Genomic DNA, 18,584 nt, shown 5'->3' with positions numbered 1-18,584 from the left:
GTGTGTTTTGTTAAACACTAGAAATACTCTGTAATGACTATATGAGTTTCACTTTTTGCATTGAAGAACTGAAATAAATTAACTTTATGATATTCTAATTTTGTGAGAAGCACCTGTATATAGATCTTTATTTTAACGTGCCTTTATACAAGAACACCTCTAAATGGAAGAAAACAAAAAAATAAACATCCTTCCACCCTGCATATCATCAGGACCACTCCGTATAACATGGGTTTCCTTTCTTACACCTTGTAATGATGTGTCCATGCCACACAAGAATGGTAAACCTAAATCCAAGCCAATTATTAAATCACTATTTTTTGACTCTCTGCCCCTGCTGTGTGTCGGTTCTTAATATCTAAAATACATTTTTTTTTTGTATACAAGTGTCACCCATTTACATATCCTGTATGTCAGCTTATTGGAAACAAGCTGGAATAAATATGAGGGGTCCTTTATTTTGAGGCATTCCAGCAATTAGGTATGCCAAGGAACAGCACATATTTGGTATCGCTACAGGTGACAAAGAATTTTACTGTGCTAGGATTTTTTGTAAAAGATTTGTTAAACCATAATAGAAGAAAAGAACATTTATTCCACCCCTACCATATGGAAAACTTAAGACATTAGTTTTATGTTGGGTACTACATTAAAGTCCCTTCTGTGCAGCAAAAACATCTGAAAAGTTAAATCTCAAGTAGACCCTTCATAAAAATATAAAGGTGGGCAGAGGTCTCTATTCTGCAGTTTATGTTCGTGTGTTTAAGTGGAGCTACATGGAACGAATTTGAATGTAGTAATTATATTCACTAAAATACAGTAGTTCTCAGTGATGTCAGAAGTCATTATTACACCATACATATTCATTTCCAAAACAGCAAATATTCTATTAAATCAAGTAATTTATTGATTTCTTATGGATGTCTGAGGAGGCAAAGTGAGGGCTGGCTCCTCACATCTCTGGCACCCTACAAAATTTAATTTCTGCTCCTCAGTGTCAGGTCCCGCACGTCCACACAAACAGAAAGTGCCCAATCCCTCCCTCAAACAGAGTTTACACACATCTAACTCTGCTTTGCAAAGATTTTTTGTAATGTCCTGTGCAATGGGCTGCAGTTATGTTACCACAATGCAGTTAATTAATCGTATCCCCATAACAGTGACCTATGGGAGTGATGCACATCGGAGCTGGGTGAATAGTGGAGAACCCCTGAATGAGTCAGGGACCTTGTCACCCAGATCCCAAGTGCATTATTGCACTTTAAGACTGTTCATTATGTTCCAGAACCTGTTCTGTGCTAGTGTGATACAAAGCCTCTTCCAGCAAGAGTTAATAATATTAAATTAAAAAAAAATATATTTAATATTTTGTCCTTTGTGATCCAGCGTGAATCCTGCCGCGGAGGATCCGGGGACTAGAAGCCGGAAATAGGTTGAGTCCTGAAAACGAAAGGGGAGGGAAAATGAAAATAAAACAAAAAACTGGCTATTGATGAGAAAATGGTAAAGTCTAAGGATGGGTTTTGGCCCTGCATCTCTGGGTTGTTCATGGTTCCCACAGTGGGATGTGTCTTATCAGGGTCTGTCCAAGTCATCGTCACTAGAAGAAGAATTTGCTGGCATCATAGGGTCATCAAACAAAGACAGATGTTGCTGTGGGGGCTCATAACCAGCTAACTCATCACCAAATGTAGGTCCTTGAATTCTACTTGCAGAAGCTGCATGTATAGAATGGAAGCGGGGTAATCCCATTCCTCCAAGTCCAGATTGGTGAAGCATTCCTCCCCCTGCAGCTTCATACATAGCCCGCAGTGGGTTAGCAGTGGGCTCTGGTCGAGGGTCCCGGGAAAAGGAATGAGAAGAGTCCCCAGCTGTGTGTATCACCGGTGGCATTATTATCTTGGAAGGAGGACGTTTCTTCCTCTTTTTAGCTGATGTGGGAAGTTGTTGAGCATCAAATGTAGTTTCCGGAAGAGAAGACTGAAAAGAGAGAAATAAATCAGCAATTGCATGTTTCAGGCTCTCCCAGTTGCTCCTCAACCATTTTAAGAAGCGATGACTGACTAGGTGTTTGTTTCTAATGTATTACTAAGCAGCAATTGACAAGAGCTTTAAATGACAAAAGATAACGCTTTGCTAAACCCCTTCATGACCAGAGCTTTTTTCAGTTTTCACTCCTTTTTTCCCCTGAGCCATAACTTTATTTTTCCGTCAATATGGCCATGTGAGGGCTTAATTTTTTGCGGGACGAGTTGTACTTTTGAAAGACATCACTGGTTTTAGCATGTCATGTACTTGAAAATGAGAAAAAAAATTCCAACTGCGGTGAAATTGCAAAAAAAAAAAAAGTGCAATCTCACACTTTTTTTTGTTTTTTTTCTAGGTTCAGTAAATGCTAATAAGTCTCCTGATCATTACAAGTTTATAGACACCAAACACGTCCAAGTTTTTTTTTTTATCTAAGTAGTGAAATTTTTTTTACAAAGTTTGCTAAAAAAAAAAAAAAAAAAAAAAGTTGCGCCATTTTCCTATACCCGTAGCGTCTAAATTTTGTGTGATCTGGGGTTGGGTGAGGGGCTTATTTTGGGCCTGCTGAGCTGACATTTTTAAGGATACCATTTATGTGCAGATACGTTCTTTTGATCGCCCGTTATTGCATTTTCTCTTTCAATCCTCCATTTATTGGTTTTAATACAACAAACAAAAGAAGACAAGCAATGTAAATATACACAAGGTTACAAGATATGCACTTCCTTGGAACATTCTTCCATTGATTACCATCACCACCTAAGGGTATGTGCACACGGTGCAGATTCTGCTGCGTTGTACAGTACCTTTATTTCCTATGGAAATAAAAAAAAGCTGTGCACATGCTGCAGTTCTTTCCGCGCGGTTTTGCTGCGGTTTACAAACCGCAGCATGTCAATTGTTTGGTGCAGAAACGCTGAAGTTTTACACCTTATCCATTATGAGGTGTAAAACCGCAGGGCAAAACCGCAGATAAACCGCAGGACTTTTGTCCTGCGGATTTACCTGCGGTTTTCTTTACAAAATCTGCACACCCAAAAAACGTGTGCACATAGCCTAAAGATCATATTTCAGTTTTTCAGATATGAATCAATGGAGTAGTCATATCAATTGGGTCAAAACAGTTATTGCATTTTAATGCAATGTCGCGGCAACCAAATAAAACAATTCTGGAGGGTTGTTTTTTTTTTACGCTATGCCGTTTAGCGATCAGGTTAATCTTTTTTTTTTTTTTTTTTTTGATAGATTGGGCAATTCTGAACGCGGCAATACCTAATATGTGTATGTGTGATTTTTTTTGTATTGTTTTATTTTGAATGGGGCGAAAGGAGGGTGATTAACTTTTATTTTTTTGATATTTTTAAAAACTTTATTTTGGCATGCTTCAATAGCCTCCATGGGAGTCTAGAAGCTGCCATAGCTTGAGCAGCTCTGCTACATAGAGGCGATGCTCAGATCGCCTTTATTTAGCAGAATGACAGCATTGCTATGAGCACCGACCACAGGGTGGCGCTCATAGCAATCCGGCATTAACAACCATAGAGGTCTCAAGGAGACCAACCAACGCATCGCTGGCCCCCGATCACATGACAGGGGTCAGCGATGCGCGTATTTCCGACCTGGCGGCCGGAAGAAATTAATATATGCTGCTGTCAGCGTTTGACAGCGGCATTTAACTAGTTAATAGGCGCAGGTGGATCACAATTTCCCCTGCACCTATTGAGGGCACATGTTAGCTGTTCAAAACAGCTGACATGTCCTGGCTTTGATGCGGGCTCACCGCCGAAACCCTCATCAAAGCAGGGGATCTGAACTCGGACGTACTATTGTGTACGAGTCCAGAAAGGGGTTAAAGGTGTATTCCCATTGGGCAAGATCCTAGACCAATATGTAGTAGGTGTAGTAATAGTAATAATAGCAAATTAGAAATTTAGTATAGTTCTTCTGATTAGCTATGTTGCTTACCCCATGTGCAGGGCATGGCGGAAGCTTAGGTATCCATGATTACGGCCACTCACAGATTTCCCGCATTTACTTTTCCCTCATCAGTCATTTTTAGGATGTGTTCTATTTAAAGTGGATCTCAGAGAATACAGTACAAAATGGTCCCCTTCGCAGATTTCAAGCTGCAACTCACCCTAGTCACATATCAGGACAGGCTGCAGCCAGAAAAGCAAAAAAAAACAGCTAGAGTGTGTCAACTGTCAGAGGAACAACATTGTTTACAAAGATAACTGATCTGCTCACTCAGCCATGGAGGAGAGAGGGTAAAGAAAAACAAAAAAACAAACATAGGATATGTGCACACTAAGTATTTGGTGCAGAAATTCCTGCACCATTTCTGCATCTCTTGGCAGGAAAGATTATGTGTAAAATAGGAGAGATTTTGCTGTGTTTTTGGTGCAGATTTCCCCCCCACTCATTAAAATGAGTAAACTCTGCACCAAAAAGCTGAAAGAGTTGACATGTTGCATTTAAATCTGCACCAAATCTGCAAGTCAAAAATAAGCAAACATGTGCATGAAATGTCAGGATTCTCATTCACTTTGCTGGCATCAGGAAACCCTTCAGGTTTTGTGACAAATGTGAGTTGAAAAACGCAAACAAAACTGCAACGTGTCCACAGAAGTATACACTTCTCCTTGGCTGACCGAGCACAACTGAGTTTTTTAAGCTTATATCAGTCCTGCTCGATGTTCAGTCTCTGTGCCCTGATATAAAAACTGTCAGAGTGACTCAACAGAACAGGTTTACAAATGAGCACAGAACACAACTGAAACAGGAGAAGAAAAAAAAATGTCCATTCTGTTCAGTCAGCGGAGAAATTTTTTTTTTCACTTGTTACAGCCCCTACTCTGCGAGTGACTGAACAGATCAGGTATGCTTTTTTGTCGATACTCATGTGACAGTTGAGACATGTCTCGAGCAATCTTTCTTCCGGCTGCAACCCACCTCAACATGTGACCAGGATGGGTCTTTAAATAGGTGATGAGGCCATATTTGTCACATCCTCCAGGAATCCCGCTAAGGCATATTTCCAACATGAAAGCATTAACATTCAAGATTTTAGGCACCTTTGAGCTAGCTCCCTTACCTTTTTGCCATTGTGGTGGTGGGATTGCTGCAAAGTACCCATAGATCCAAGTGCTGTTGAGGAAGATTTTGATTTCTTCTTTTTTTTTCGTTTCCTTCTGTCTTCCATATACTATGTCAAAAAGAGATAAGAAATAATGGGTCTTTATGACAAGTCAGAAATAAGGCACACGTCAATATTACAGCATCATCAGCAAGATTAATTTTGAAGAAAGTGGGCCTCATTTATCTCAACTGTTTTTATTGCACATAGCAACCAGCCAGAGCTCAGCTTTCAATTAAGGTTGTCCCATGAAAGGTATTGCACAAAACTTAGGACTCAATACAGTATACAGTTAGACATAATGGTGAAACGGGGAGCATCAGTATGTGAGGTCTGAGGCATGATCCCCTCATTGTGGGAGAAAGGAAATGTGATATTTTTTTTCCCCATTTCTTTAATTCATTTATCAGAGTGGAGAAGCACCATAATAAATATTGGGACAGAGGGAAGCATCATTGTGTGTGGGCTTCTATTTGGGTAGGACCCATAAAGAAGTACAGTAGAACACTAGAACTTCACTGTGTGAATAAGGTCCTGGGAAAGAGAGGAAGAGGGGAAAAAAGAGGGAGAGCGCTATCTAAGCGTAGCGGATGAGTCAATTCAGTTAGGTGAGAAAACTACAACTTCAAACTTGCTCACCTGATGGTTGTGCAAGGAGGCACAACACTGGGAAAAGTTTGCAAACAAGGGTGATCCTTCCACTGGTGTGCTACCCGTCTGTAATAGCATGGAGATAATTTTCCTTTCCCAGAAAGAAAATTTTCCTCCACATGATATTGCAAATATAGACATTTCAGGGCGCTTCCTTCAGAGGATCCTTAACCCAATTTGGAGCAAGAAGGTTATATAGCCAAATAACTGAGTATCTCTGATGTTACATCAGATGATATTTTATTGGCTAAGTAAAATGCAAAATTTTATAAAAGACAATAAAAACATTAAAACATTTTTCTGTTATAAAAAACAACGCGTTTCGGCCATGTAGGCCTTCATCAGGTGTTTTTGTCTTTTATAAAATGTAGCATTTTACTTAGCCAATAAAATATCATCTGATGTAACATCAGAGATACTCAGTTATTTGGCTATATAACCTCCTTGCTCCACATTGGGTTAAGGATCCTCTGAAGGAAGCGCCCTGAAACTTCTATAGTTACTAGAACTTCACTATAAGGGCACTGTTTCAATGTGAGTGTACAAAAAAAGGATAAGGTGGGTTTAAAAAGGTATGCCTAAATAGAAAAAAAAATGCTACAGCACGCTGAGCACACCACAGTGTGTCCCTCTTTCCGATGCTTCAGAGTTTCGAGATTCAAAACAAACAAGAAAAAAATCAATAAAAAATTATATTGAAAGAGGACTTCACTGAATTAGCTTTTTATTGAGGCAGTGACTATCTTCTCTTCAGGCCTGGGGAGGAGGACAGGAGATGAGATGAGATGTTAGCAGAGGCTGATTGAAGTGCACTGCTAGGGTTACTGCTTCCTGATCACATGACACAAGTTGTCTACCCACAGGAAAAGATGAGGCCAAAGCTGCAGACAAAGTGAGGAGGCTGAAAGGGATGCAAATTACACTGGAGGCTTTTTTATTTTGCATTAATTTGGTTAAAATATTGGTGGGCATTACTCCAAAGATTTTTTTTTCCTTCTTCACTTCATAGGATATCCCCCATTAAACCCCTTTACTCACGAGGGTGGTTTGCACATTGACTGGGCCAATTTTTGCAGTTCTGACCAGTGTCACTTTAGAAGGTAATAACGCTGGAACGGATCCCAGTGATTCTGAGAATGTTTTTCATGACATATTGTACTTCATGATAGTGGTAAAATTTATTCTGTATGACTTGCGTTTGTGAAAAAAACAAAACAAAACACAGAAATTTGGTGAAATTTCACAATTTTCAAACTTTGAATTTCTCCTTTGCCTCATTGGGGGACACAGACCATGGGTGTTATGCTGCTGCCACTAGGTGGACACTAAGCAAAAAAAACAGAAAAGATTAGCTCCTCCCCTGCAGTATACACCCTTTGCTGGCTCTAGCTTGACCCAGTTCTTGGTTAGTGTCTGTAGGAGGCACTTGGGTCTGGCTTCAGACCCCAACGTTTTAATTTTATCTTTTGAATTTTCTGTCAATTTTTATTTTTTAGCTAACAGAGTGAAGGGGGCGACGGATCTTCTCTAGGGTCTGATCTCCCCCAAACCAGCAACAGGCGAGAACGCGGAGTATATCTCCCCGTACCTTCTCCTGCGACGACTGGGTCATGCCTGAGCTCACTTTACGGGCGACGGTTCCTTCACGGTCCTGACCTCCCCACACCTGCAAAAGGCGAGCACATGGAGTGTCGCCTTCATGTTTCCTCCCCAGAGCCAGGCATATAGCCCGACAAACGTTATACAGAGGCCCCATCTATTGGCGTCTGTGCAGCCCCCACTGCATCACCACTGTTTCAAAGCAGATGATGGAAGGAATTCCTTCTCCACCTCCCTGTCAAAGGGATGGTGGATTGAGGGTGGGCTATGTGACAGTACCCCGCAGCAACGTCTCTGCAGCCCTGCTATACCTGCGGTGGGACATCCAGCAGCACCCAGCTCTGCTACAATCGGCGGTGACACATCCTGCGGCACCCAGCTCTGCTACATATACGGTGGCACATCAGGTAAGTGCAACGTCGGGTGTCGGCAGGAGGGCATGGTATGGGGGCGCAGAGGGTCCTGGTCCCATGGGAGGGGAATCCCGGATTCCAGCGGTGATTTCCCATTATTTTGGCCCTCCTAGGCGCCAGTAGGCGGCAAAAATTTAGTCCCCAGCTTCTTCCTGGACTAGTCCGCAACTTGTATCTCCGCCAGCAGGCCGGCGGTTCCTCCCACGATTCAACGAGAAGCACCCCTTTCTATTCTTGGCGGCCATCTTCCCTGGTTACAGCAGGGGGCAGTCTTCCCTGGTTACAGCAGGAAATCCCAGTCTCCCGCGATTGCGGGGAAGGGGCAATTTCCTTGAAGACACCGCTGACAGGAGAGCTGTGAGCAGCGCTGAGAGGCAATGCGGGAGCCATCGCCTGGGACACCATCATTGGGACGCAGGACCTGGGTAAGCTGTATAACTGAGCTTTACCCTTTCTCTGCAGTATCGCTTGCCCCCTTGTTTTCCCCCAGTGCAATACCTTACAGGGGCCATAAAGGGTACATTATGTCAAATTGACAACCTGGCACGCAAAACTCATGTACCACTTCACACACTTTGTTGCCCCGGGGCCACAATTCCCCCGTTCTGCACGACCTGTGAACCTGTATGTGTCTAGAAGCCCTCTGCCGCCCCCCGATCCTAGTGGACCTAGTCCTCCTGAGTGGGCTATGTCTCTGTAACAGTCTATGGCACCTCTGGCCAAGGCAAGAGAGCCCCTCCAGGATCCCTCTTCAAGTCAGGGCATCCATTTGCTTGCTCTGAGGAGTCTCTCAGCTATGCGGATCCATAGTCTAGCAGGGGCCGCTCTCCATCTAAGAATACACAGCCTTCTAGTAAACGGATCCATACCACATCCCCTGGGCACTCTCGTGCTTCGGTGTCCGTGAGTTCTGTCTCTAGCTCCCTCTCTCCAGGAGTTCGCATTGAACTTGACTCAGAATACGAGTCTGAGGGGTCCATACACCTGGACTTGCATAAATATCAGGAAACGGTTGATTCCCTCCCCTCACTAGGGTGGTCAACAAAACTTTGAAGGGTAATAGGACGCTATGTCCACCTCAGATCACGCAGTGCCTTTTAAAAAGGACTAAATGGCCTCATAGGGTGTTTGTCAATCACCCCGAATTTAAGGACATTGTTCAGAGACATAGCAATCGGCCGGATAAATTTTTTACAGGGAAAAGGGCCTCTTGACACAAGATACTCCTTTGCACCCGATATAAGGAAAGATTGGATCGAGTGTCCTTCAGTGGACCTTCTTGTATCGTGCCTCGTATCCAAATCCCTGTTAGTCTCGTCTGCTTGTCTGACGGCTCCGTAATTAAAAATCCCACTGACTGACAGATTAACAACCTTGCTCGGTCAGTATTCAAAGCCTCTAGCTCAGCCCTTCCTCACATCCTTTGCTGCGACCTGGGTGGCTAAAGCTATGGTCGCTTGGGCAGAGATTCTGATTAAAGCCATTCAGGACAATAACCTTCCCCTGAGACAACAAGTCTAGCTATCCAGATCTCTCTCAAGCCAGGGAGTAGGTGGTACAGGCCCCTCTCCAGGCACTATGGATCAGACAATGGCGAGCAGACTCCGCTTCCAAAATAGTTATTGAACTCTCCACCTTACCAGACAGGTCGCCTATAAAAAAAAAAAAAAAAAAAACTGTAGAAGTAAATCCCTTCCACAATGAAAGGCTAGTAGACCTTTCTCGTAGTCAACAGCAGGTTCGGCTCCGCTCTTTTTGTAGCATCTCGAGCTGGTCTACTATGACTGCCTCGTCCAGACTAGGCCGCTCCTCGCATAGGGTCAATGGTTTCCAGGTCTCGTCTAGACCAGATTATTACTTGGAAGACCACACTTAAACAGTTTAGATCCAAAGGATCCAGATCCCATAGATTCTCTGCACATTGGCTGGTTGCAGTATCCGGGTGGCACCAACAATGCAGACGGACTTCGGCTTTGGTTCCGTCAAGCCTAGCTCTCAGTCGTTTACGACAAGTACATTGGGTACCTGGTGTCTTCTGGATACAAGATTGTTTTGGGGGGACAAGACCGGAAGAAAGCCGTGGAAAACTGAGGCGCAGGCAATATTCCTTTACCGAGCCATAGACACCCTATGCAGGGACGGAGTCATTTCCGGTTCCAAAAAGCGAAATGTTCGAGTTTTTTTACTCAAACCTGTTTGGGGTTCCAAAGAAGGACGGAATAACGAGTCCCATACTGGATCTAAAACTATTAAACAGGTTCGTCACTTCAAATTGAAGTCTCTCCACTCGGTCATCACCTTGATAGAGAAGGGGGAGTTCCTAGCATCCATTGACATTCGCGATGCTTACCTTTATACCTTCCTTTTTCCCTCTCCAAAGATTCCTAATGGAGGCGGTGCCATTCACTCAACTTCATCTCCGTTCTCTGCAATACGCGCCTCTGACAGTCTAGGACAGGACCCGTTCTCTTTCGATCGTCGAATTCAGCTGTCTAAGCGGATCAGTCAAATCCTCAGATGGTGCACATTGAGGTCTTCTGTGAGTCAGGGGGGATCCTTCCTCCAGTATGTTGGCTAGTGGTGTCCACCGATGCCAGCCTTCTGGGCTGGAAAGCAGTATTCTGTCATAACACTGCCCAGGGCCGCTGGTCTGCTCTAGAAGTCGCGTCTTTCCGGTCAAATTGGCTCTTCTACGGTTCCATCACCTCCTCACTTGTCGTCCCTTCAGTGTCCAAATCGGTCATCGCCACGACGGTGGCATACCTCAACCGTAAGGGAGACATCACCAGGGCGGCCGTACACGAAGTAGGTCACATTCTCCTCTGGGCTGTGAGGAACCTTTTGATCACCTCAGCTGTTCTTATCCCAGGAGTTGGGATTTGGGCGGCAGACTCTCAATAGTCAGCGTCTCGCCTCAGGAGAATGGTCTCTTCATCCGGAGGTCTTTCAGCAGATCTGTCATCGCTGGAGGACACCGAATGTGGATCTGAGGGCCTCAAGCCTAAACGCAACAGTTCCCGAGTTCATAGCTCGGTCTCATGACCTTGAAGCCATCGGGGTGGACGCACTGGTTCTTCTGTGAAACCTTTTTCACCTGCCGTGTTTTTTCCCCAGCTCGTCACTTCCGAGGGTCATCACGAAAATCAGAGCGGAAGAGGTTTCACTGATCCTGATCGCTCAGGGCTTGCCACGCCAGGCGTAGTACGCGGGGCTAGTGCTGCCCATCACCGAAGTCCCCTGGCGATTGCCGGATCGTCCAGTCCTGCTTTTCCAGGCCCTGAGTTGCCACCAATATTCAGGGGCCCTGTGTTTAACACCTTGGCCATTGAATCCTCGGTCTTAACCCAAGCTGGGTTCTCCCAACAGGTGGTTTCCAACATGGTCAGTGCCCGTAAACTCACATCGGTTAGCATTTATCATCGCACCTGGGAGGCCCCTTTTTTCTCTTGGTGTAGAGTCCTCGGACATTTTTTCTCTCGTCGTGTTCATTCTGTCCATTTTTGTTTTTCTCCAGATTGACCTGGAGTTAGGCCTCGCATTCAGATTGCTCAACCTTTTCTGTGCTGTTCCAATGCAGAATTAATACCAGGTTATAGGTGGAGACCTTTATTCAAGGAGTTTCTCACATGGTACCTGCTTGGTCCTGGGAGTTCTCCAGGAGCTTCCTTTCGAACCTCTGCAGGATGTATCGCTGACCTCTCTTACTTGGAAAGGAGCCTTTTCTAGTTGCGATTACGTCAATCAGGCAGGTCTTTGAGCTGGCAGCTCTGTCCTGTCATGCTTTTTTCCTATCGTCTCACCAGGACACTGTGATTTTAAAGACTATCCCGTTTTTCCTGCTCAAGGTTGTCTCTTCCTTCCATCTGGACGAAGACATTGTGTTGCCCTCGTTATACCCAGCTCCAGTCCTTCGTATCGAGAAGGCTCTTCACATTCTGGATGTGGTGAGAACTCTGAGGCAGTACGTTTCGCGGGCAGCGTTTTTCCGCATGTCGGATGCACTATTTGTGCTTCCAGAGCTAGCTGTTTTTTTCGCTCAGCTATTTAGAAGTCCTTCCACGTCAGAGGCAAGCTTATCCCAGCGGGGATTAAGGCACACTCCACTCGGGCGGTGGGCACTTCTTGGGTCATTCGGCTCCAAGCATCGGCACAACAGGTTCGCACAGCTGCGACCCAATCCAGTCTTCACACCTATGCAAAGTACTCCAAAAATCTCATTTAGGCGTCTGCAGATGCGCCCATCGGCAAACGGATTCTGCAAACAGCAGTAACACATCTGTAGCCTGTTGGTGCATGGGGTTTCATCTGTTAAGTTGTTCCCCACCCAGGGACTGCTTTAGGACGTCCTATGGTCTGTGTCCCCCAATGAGGCGAAGGAGTAATAGGGATTTTTTTTGTGTACTCACCGTAAAATCCTTTTCTCCAAGCCAATCATTGGGGGACACAGCACCCACCCTGTTAGCCTGATGGCTTGAGTTTGTTCTGTTGTGCTTTTGTTAATTATGAGCTCCTATTGCTTTGTTACCGAACTGGTTCAAGCTAGAGCCAGCAGAGGGTGTATACTGCAGGGGAGGAGCTAATAGTTTGTTTTTTGCTTAGTGTCCTCCTAGTGGCAGCAGCATAACACCCATGGTCTGTGTCCCCTGATGATTGGCTCAGAGTAAAGGATTTTATGGCAAGTAGACAAAAATCCCCATTTTCATGCCCTTAAATCACAGATATCTCAAACAAAATTATTTATTAACATTTCTCATAGGTCTACTTTACATCAGCACAATTTTGGAACCAAAATTTTTTTTGTTATAAAGTTAAAAGGATTAACCCCTTAACAGTGGTAATGCCCAACAAGTGCCCCCTTCTGGGAACTAATCTACTGTTTCCTGTTATGTAAATTTAAGTAAATTAGTAGTGCATGGAGGTGTGGTACAGTTTGAAGCATTCTTTCATACACAGGCCATGTTTTTCGGGGCAGGTGTTGCATTGATAAATGGTGTCCTTGTGTATTCCGCTTTTGTAACACACTCGGCACCTTTTTTTGCGACATCTCTTTCTAGTTTGTGGGACCTCCCCCAGAAAATGCTGACCTGGTAAGATACGAGCACCTTCAGTTCCGGAAGTACTGAGGCCTTCCTGATTTCCAAAGATTAAAGGCCTTACTCACTACTACCTGGAACTGAAGGTACTAGTATCGGTGTGACCTGCACATCGTGACAGCAGTAAAGCGTTGAGCACTGCCAACTGTACGATGTGCATGGCCAGCTTTTTGTACCACAGCTTGGCCTTTCTCAAAGCACTGTACGGCTGGAGGAGTTGATCAGAGAAATCAACGCCCCCCCATATTTTTGTTGTACCCCAGTACACAGTCCGGTTTGCAGACCTGTGTAGAGGTACCTCGTACAGTGCTGAGGGCGCTGCCATCACTGTGTATGGTGGTCTAGAGAAGGACATCCCTCTTGTCCTTGTACTTGACCACCAGCAGGTGGTCGCTATATTGGGCTCCGATGTCACCCCTTCTGAGCGTCTGCCCAAGTAGCATTTTTGGGAGGCCTCTATGATTTTTGCGGATAGTACCGCAGGCTGCGGTACCTTGCACAGAGGGATTTGAACAGTGGGATGCTGGTATAAAAATTTTCGGTGTAGAGGTGATCACCTTTATCCAGCAGTGGGTGCACCAAATCCTACACAATTTTTCCACTCATTCCCAGGACGGGGGGGCTATCAGGAGGTTCAATCCTGGTGTCCTTCCCTTCGTAAACTCTAAACCTCTCGGTGTACCCTGAGGTACTCTCACACAGTTTGTAGAGTTTAATTCCGTACCTGGCCCTCTTGCTGGGAAGGTACTGACTGAACCGGAGCCTTCCCTTAAAATGAGTTAAGGACTCATCCACGCAGAGGTCCCTTTGGGGCAAGTACACTTCAGCAAACTTTTTGTTTAAGTGTTCGGTGACCGGCCGAACTTTGAACAGACGGTCAAAGTTGAGGTCATCTCACGGGGGATACTTACTGTGCATTATCGTTATAATGCAGGAATTTGTGGATGGCCTCAAAACGTGTCCAGACTAGGACCATTCCGAACATAGAAATGTTGTATAAAACATCAACACTCCAATATTGCCAAAGTTCTGGCTTCTTCAGGATCCCCATGTGAAGGACCAGGCCCCAAAACTGCATAATTTCAACTGCGTCTACAGGAGACCAGTTAGAATAAGATGAACCGGGGTTTTGTACCAAAAATTGACGAGCATATCAATTAGTTTGGCTCACCATGAGGTTAATAAAAGCCTCAGAGAAAAAGACTTTTAAAAAGTCTATTTCTGTGAGGCCGGTGGTGTCAAACTTGTTTCCTGATTGTGTCACGAAATCAGGAAGCAGTGGCTCCTAATTTTCAGGGGGCGAGGTCCATACGGGGTCCGTAATGGGGTGCGCTTCTGTGGCACCACAAGGCCCAGGCACAGCAAGCACAGCAGAAGATTCTGCAGCGTGACCGCTCTGCAGGAATCCTCAACAAGTGTGGACATCGATCATACCAATCAGAGCTGGCCCTGGTAACCCTGACAGCCTAGGATCTGAGCTCACAGGTCCGATACTAGGCAGGTCACTGGCAGGCCGTTGCCAGGCACCAGCCTAGGATCGGTGCACGATCCGAGGCTGGGACATCAGTATTTCAGCCAATCTGATTGGCTGAAACACTGAGAAACGCTGCGATTGGCTGTTAAGAATTGAACAACCAATCACAGCGATCATTGGTGCAGGAGGGCGGCGACACCCCCAGGATGATGGCACCGGAATTTTAATGCTATCACCGCGACTTCAGTTGCAGTGTCGCATTAAAGATATGACATAATATTCAGTCCATGGTCAAATTGGTCCAGGTAACATGGATGGAATATTACGTCAGAAAGGGGTTAAAGGCAATAGCGACCCTTTTATTAATGAGCCTTGTCACATGACTTGGGATAAAAGCCAAAACCTTAATTTGCAGACACCGTTTCAGTGTATTTCCCTTAGTGCAAAGTGTGAGATCTGGTGTGGCTGGGCGAGAAGTGTCACCGAGATTCACGGGGTAAAGGTACTGTCACACTTAGCGATGCACCAGCGATCCCGACCAGCGATATGACGTGGTCAGGATCGCTGGTGCATCGCTAAGTGGTCGCTAGTGAGCTGCCACACAGGCAGATCTCACCAGCGACATAGCAGCGGTCGTTACTTACCTGTCAGACGAGGCAATCCTGACGTCCTCCCGCCCGCGTCCACGCGACACTCGTCGGCCCAGCAGGAAGCTGACGACGAGAAACGGTCCAGGACGTTCTCACGCGATCAGCGATAACCAGCGGGGGAGCGGTTGGAGGCAAGTATCAGACATAGCGATATCGCTAGCTATATCGCTGATACGTCACAAAATCTAGTGACGTTATAGCGGTATTGCTAGCGATATCGCTTAGTGTGACAGGCCCTTAAGGTTTTACCTTGCGAAGACTGACATGTCAACCACTTCCCATAGGTGGCACTAGAGTTTTAGTCCTTTTCCTCTCAAGGATACAATTTACATATTTACCAAAGAAGCACTGCAAGACTTCACCTTGACAGGTCAGTCTCCACATGGAAAAACGTTACTCCTTGGATCCCACACAAAATTAGAGACATTTGCATTCATACACACGATATCAATAGGCACATTTTTTTCGTCTTGCTTACCCTTAGAGAAAGAAGTTATGGTGACACTATGGTAGGTAGGGGTGGCTCTGTGGTGGTGGGAGTGAATACACACACTCACATATGAACCAGGAGGCAGCACAGCACCAGCTCCTTCTCGTTCAAGGTACAGAGTGAGGTAATGGAATTAGCAGATATGTGTTGCATGAGAGTGCTGGTGCGCTATCCAATGTGAAAAGGAGGTTGCATAGAAAGTATACAGAAGATACCGATTTATTTTTTGCGCGCCCATAGATTTGAAAGGGAGTCTCACATAATTTGCAGTATAAAGTAGTGCAAGCTGCAATATTTTTTTTATATATGCAGATTTAGTCAGTGAAAAATATCACTCATCTGTACGGCCTCATTGAATAACATTGGTGCGAGTGCATGGGTGGGCCTATCCATGCCATACCAGCTTTTGCAAAGCAGACTAGGACGCATCAAAAAGAGCAAACTTTTAGTGCAACTTCCAAGTTTTGCAAACATTCTGCAACTTTTTAAAGGCCATTTGTGCCAAAACTCTTGCGTAAACAACTTAACCCCTTCACCACCTTGTGAGTTTGTGTTTTTCTTTTTTTTTGTTCCAATTCTTCCAAGAGCCATAATTTTTTTCTATTTTTCTGTAAATATAGAAGTATGGGGGCTTCTGTAGGACATGTACTTTTGAATGACACTTGATATTACCATGTAGTACAGAAAAATGGGGGTGGTAATGTAAGTGCAGTGAAATTGAAAAAAAAAATGCAATTCCATAATTTTTACCATGTTCATTAAATGCTAAAACTGACCTTCCATTATGATTCTCCAGGTCAGTACAAGTTCACAGATATCAAATGTATGTAGGTTCTTTTTTTAAGTGGTGGAACCAGAACGAACCCCCGAAGATAGAAAATGGCGTCATTTTATTTTTCTTTCACAGACCCGTAGCGTCTCAATTTTTCAGAATCTGGGGCTGAGTGAGGGCTTATTTTGTGTGTGCCGAGCTGACGTTTTAATTGATAGCATTTTGAGCTAGATGCAATCTTTTGATCGCCTGTCATTGCAATGTTGCGGGGACTATAAACAACAAAAACGTAATTTGAGGGTTTTTTTCCTTGTTACACCGTTTACCAAATCCAATTATTTACTTTATATTTTGACAAATCGGTCATTTCTGAAAGCAATACCAATCGTGTAGTATTTTTTCTCTTATTGTTTTATTGTGAACTAGCTGAAGAGCCCAGCGCTGACCGGGCACAGTAACTAACTGTGGTTAGTTATAGCAAATTAAAATTATCCTCCATCCCATAGTCCCGTACCCATATACCCATCATACATCCTCCATCCCATAGTCCCATGCCCATATACCCATCACACATCCTCCATCCCATAGTCCCGTGCCCATATACCCATCACACATCCTCCATCCCATAGTCCCGTGCCCATATACCCATCACACATCCTCCATCCCATAGTCCCGTGCCCATATACCCATCACACATCCTCTATCCCCATCACACATCCTCTATCCCATAGTCCCGTGCCCATATACCCATCACACATCCTCCATCCCATAGTCCCGTGCCCATATACCCATCACACATCCTCCATCCCTTAGTCCCATGCCCATATACCCATCATACATATCCTCCATCCCATAGTCCCGTGCCCATATACCCATCATACATATCCTCCATCCCATAGGCCAGAGCCCATATACCCATCACACATTCTCCATCCCATAGTCAACCATTATGACAGGGGCTTGCAACCTATGACGACATCAGCGTCGCCATGGCAACCATTATGACATCATAATGAGGGGCGGGGCTTGATACACACTTTTTTCCCCATTATGTAGGTAGGGGCAAAATTGTTTGGTGAATTGGAACGCGCGGGGTTAAAATTTCGCCTCACAACATAGCCTAGGACGCTCTTGGGTCCAGACTTGTGACTGTGTCAAATTTTGTGGTTGTAGCTGCGACGGTGCGGATGCCAATCCCGGACATACACACACTTGAGCTTTATATATTAGATGGGACAAAATGGGGGTGATTTGAACTTGTGTTTTAAATTTTAGTATTTTTTTTTCTTTTTTACTGTCTTTAATAAGCCTCTTAGGAGACTGTGATCTTCCAATCGCCTTTGCTACACATAGCAGAGCAGAAATCATCTCTTATGAATGCCAGCAATGGACCGGTGTTCATAGGAGGTTCTCCATGACAGGCATGGGGGTCTTCTGAAGACCCCTGGCTGTCATGATAACCCATCGGTGCGCTGCAATTACGTGACAGGGGCGTGTATCCGGTTTATGCGAGTTAAATCTCTTACAGCGGCATTTAACATGTTAACAGCCGCGAATGGATCGCAATTCCACCCGGGGCTGCTAGAGGCTGGGAAAAGATACAGGCTCAGTGCCGAAGTCCGCATTAAAAGGCAGAGAGATGACCTTAGACGCTCTTATACGTCCAAGACTGTAAAGGGGTTAATGAATAAGTTTGGATTTAGGAATGTGAAATCTGAGACTTCGGTATAATATTCACAATGTGTTATCACAGACTTAGGGTGATCACCAGAAATTCTGATCTGACTTGTTATAAATTGTTTTGAAGACCTTTAGGATTTTATAATTCCTAAAAAAAATAAATAAACCTGCTGTAAACAAAAAAAAAAAAAAAAAAAGCTCAGATCAATAAGCCAGAACACATTTTAAGATCTGCCAAATGCTCTTGCATTATTAAACCAGTATGTAGAGAACGGATGCCTATATACGCCCATATCTGAGGAGAGCACATGAGAAGCTGAATACCTTACAGTACAATTCACAACATCTTGCAGCCATATCCAAATCGCTCTCATCCCTGAATAGCTATGATGATCAAGACAAAAAAATAGAAGCTCTAAAAGCCCTTACTGCTAAAAATCGAGGATCCACAATGTAGTCTGGATGTCTATGCAGCCACTCATGTAACTGACAGCGCTTTGGGGCTTCCTCTCCAAGGAGTACAGTACCATCCCTCTGACTCACAACTGGTATTCGAGTGTCCATATCTAGATCCATCTGAAATGGAACAAATTAGTAT

General features: G+C 44.6%; 1 protein-coding gene and 1 long non-coding RNA gene across 4 annotated transcripts in view; one reads left to right on the top strand and one right to left on the bottom strand.

Annotated features, from left to right (window-relative positions):
* The window catches only part of LOC141089166 (uncharacterized), an 83,444-nt gene that overhangs the window by 35,166 nt on the left and 29,694 nt on the right, over positions 1-18,584 (top strand). The window lies entirely within an intron of this gene.
* CHD8 (chromodomain helicase DNA binding protein 8) overlaps positions 885-18,584 on the bottom strand; it is a 134,307-nt gene continuing 116,607 nt past the window's right edge. For all 3 annotated transcript variants that reach the window (XM_073575487.1, XM_073575485.1, XM_073575486.1), the window contains exons 36-38: positions 18,416-18,562; positions 5,123-5,233; positions 885-1,980 (exon numbers count right to left, since the gene is read on the bottom strand). In XM_073575487.1, the coding sequence (XP_073431588.1) occupies positions 1,576-1,980; positions 5,123-5,233; positions 18,416-18,562 (663 nt within the window). In that variant the 3' untranslated portion in view covers positions 885-1,575. The remainder of the gene's footprint in view (positions 1,981-5,122; positions 5,234-18,415; positions 18,563-18,584) is intronic.

Source organism: Dendrobates tinctorius, unplaced genomic scaffold (assembly GCF_039654945.1).
Source record: "Dendrobates tinctorius isolate UK_male_01 unplaced genomic scaffold, ASM3965494v1 ptg000044l, whole genome shotgun sequence".
Lineage (NCBI taxonomy): Eukaryota > Metazoa > Chordata > Amphibia > Anura > Dendrobatidae > Dendrobates > Dendrobates tinctorius.
Note: the sequence above shows the minus strand (reverse complement) of the source record. Positions and strands in the feature narration are given on the sequence as shown.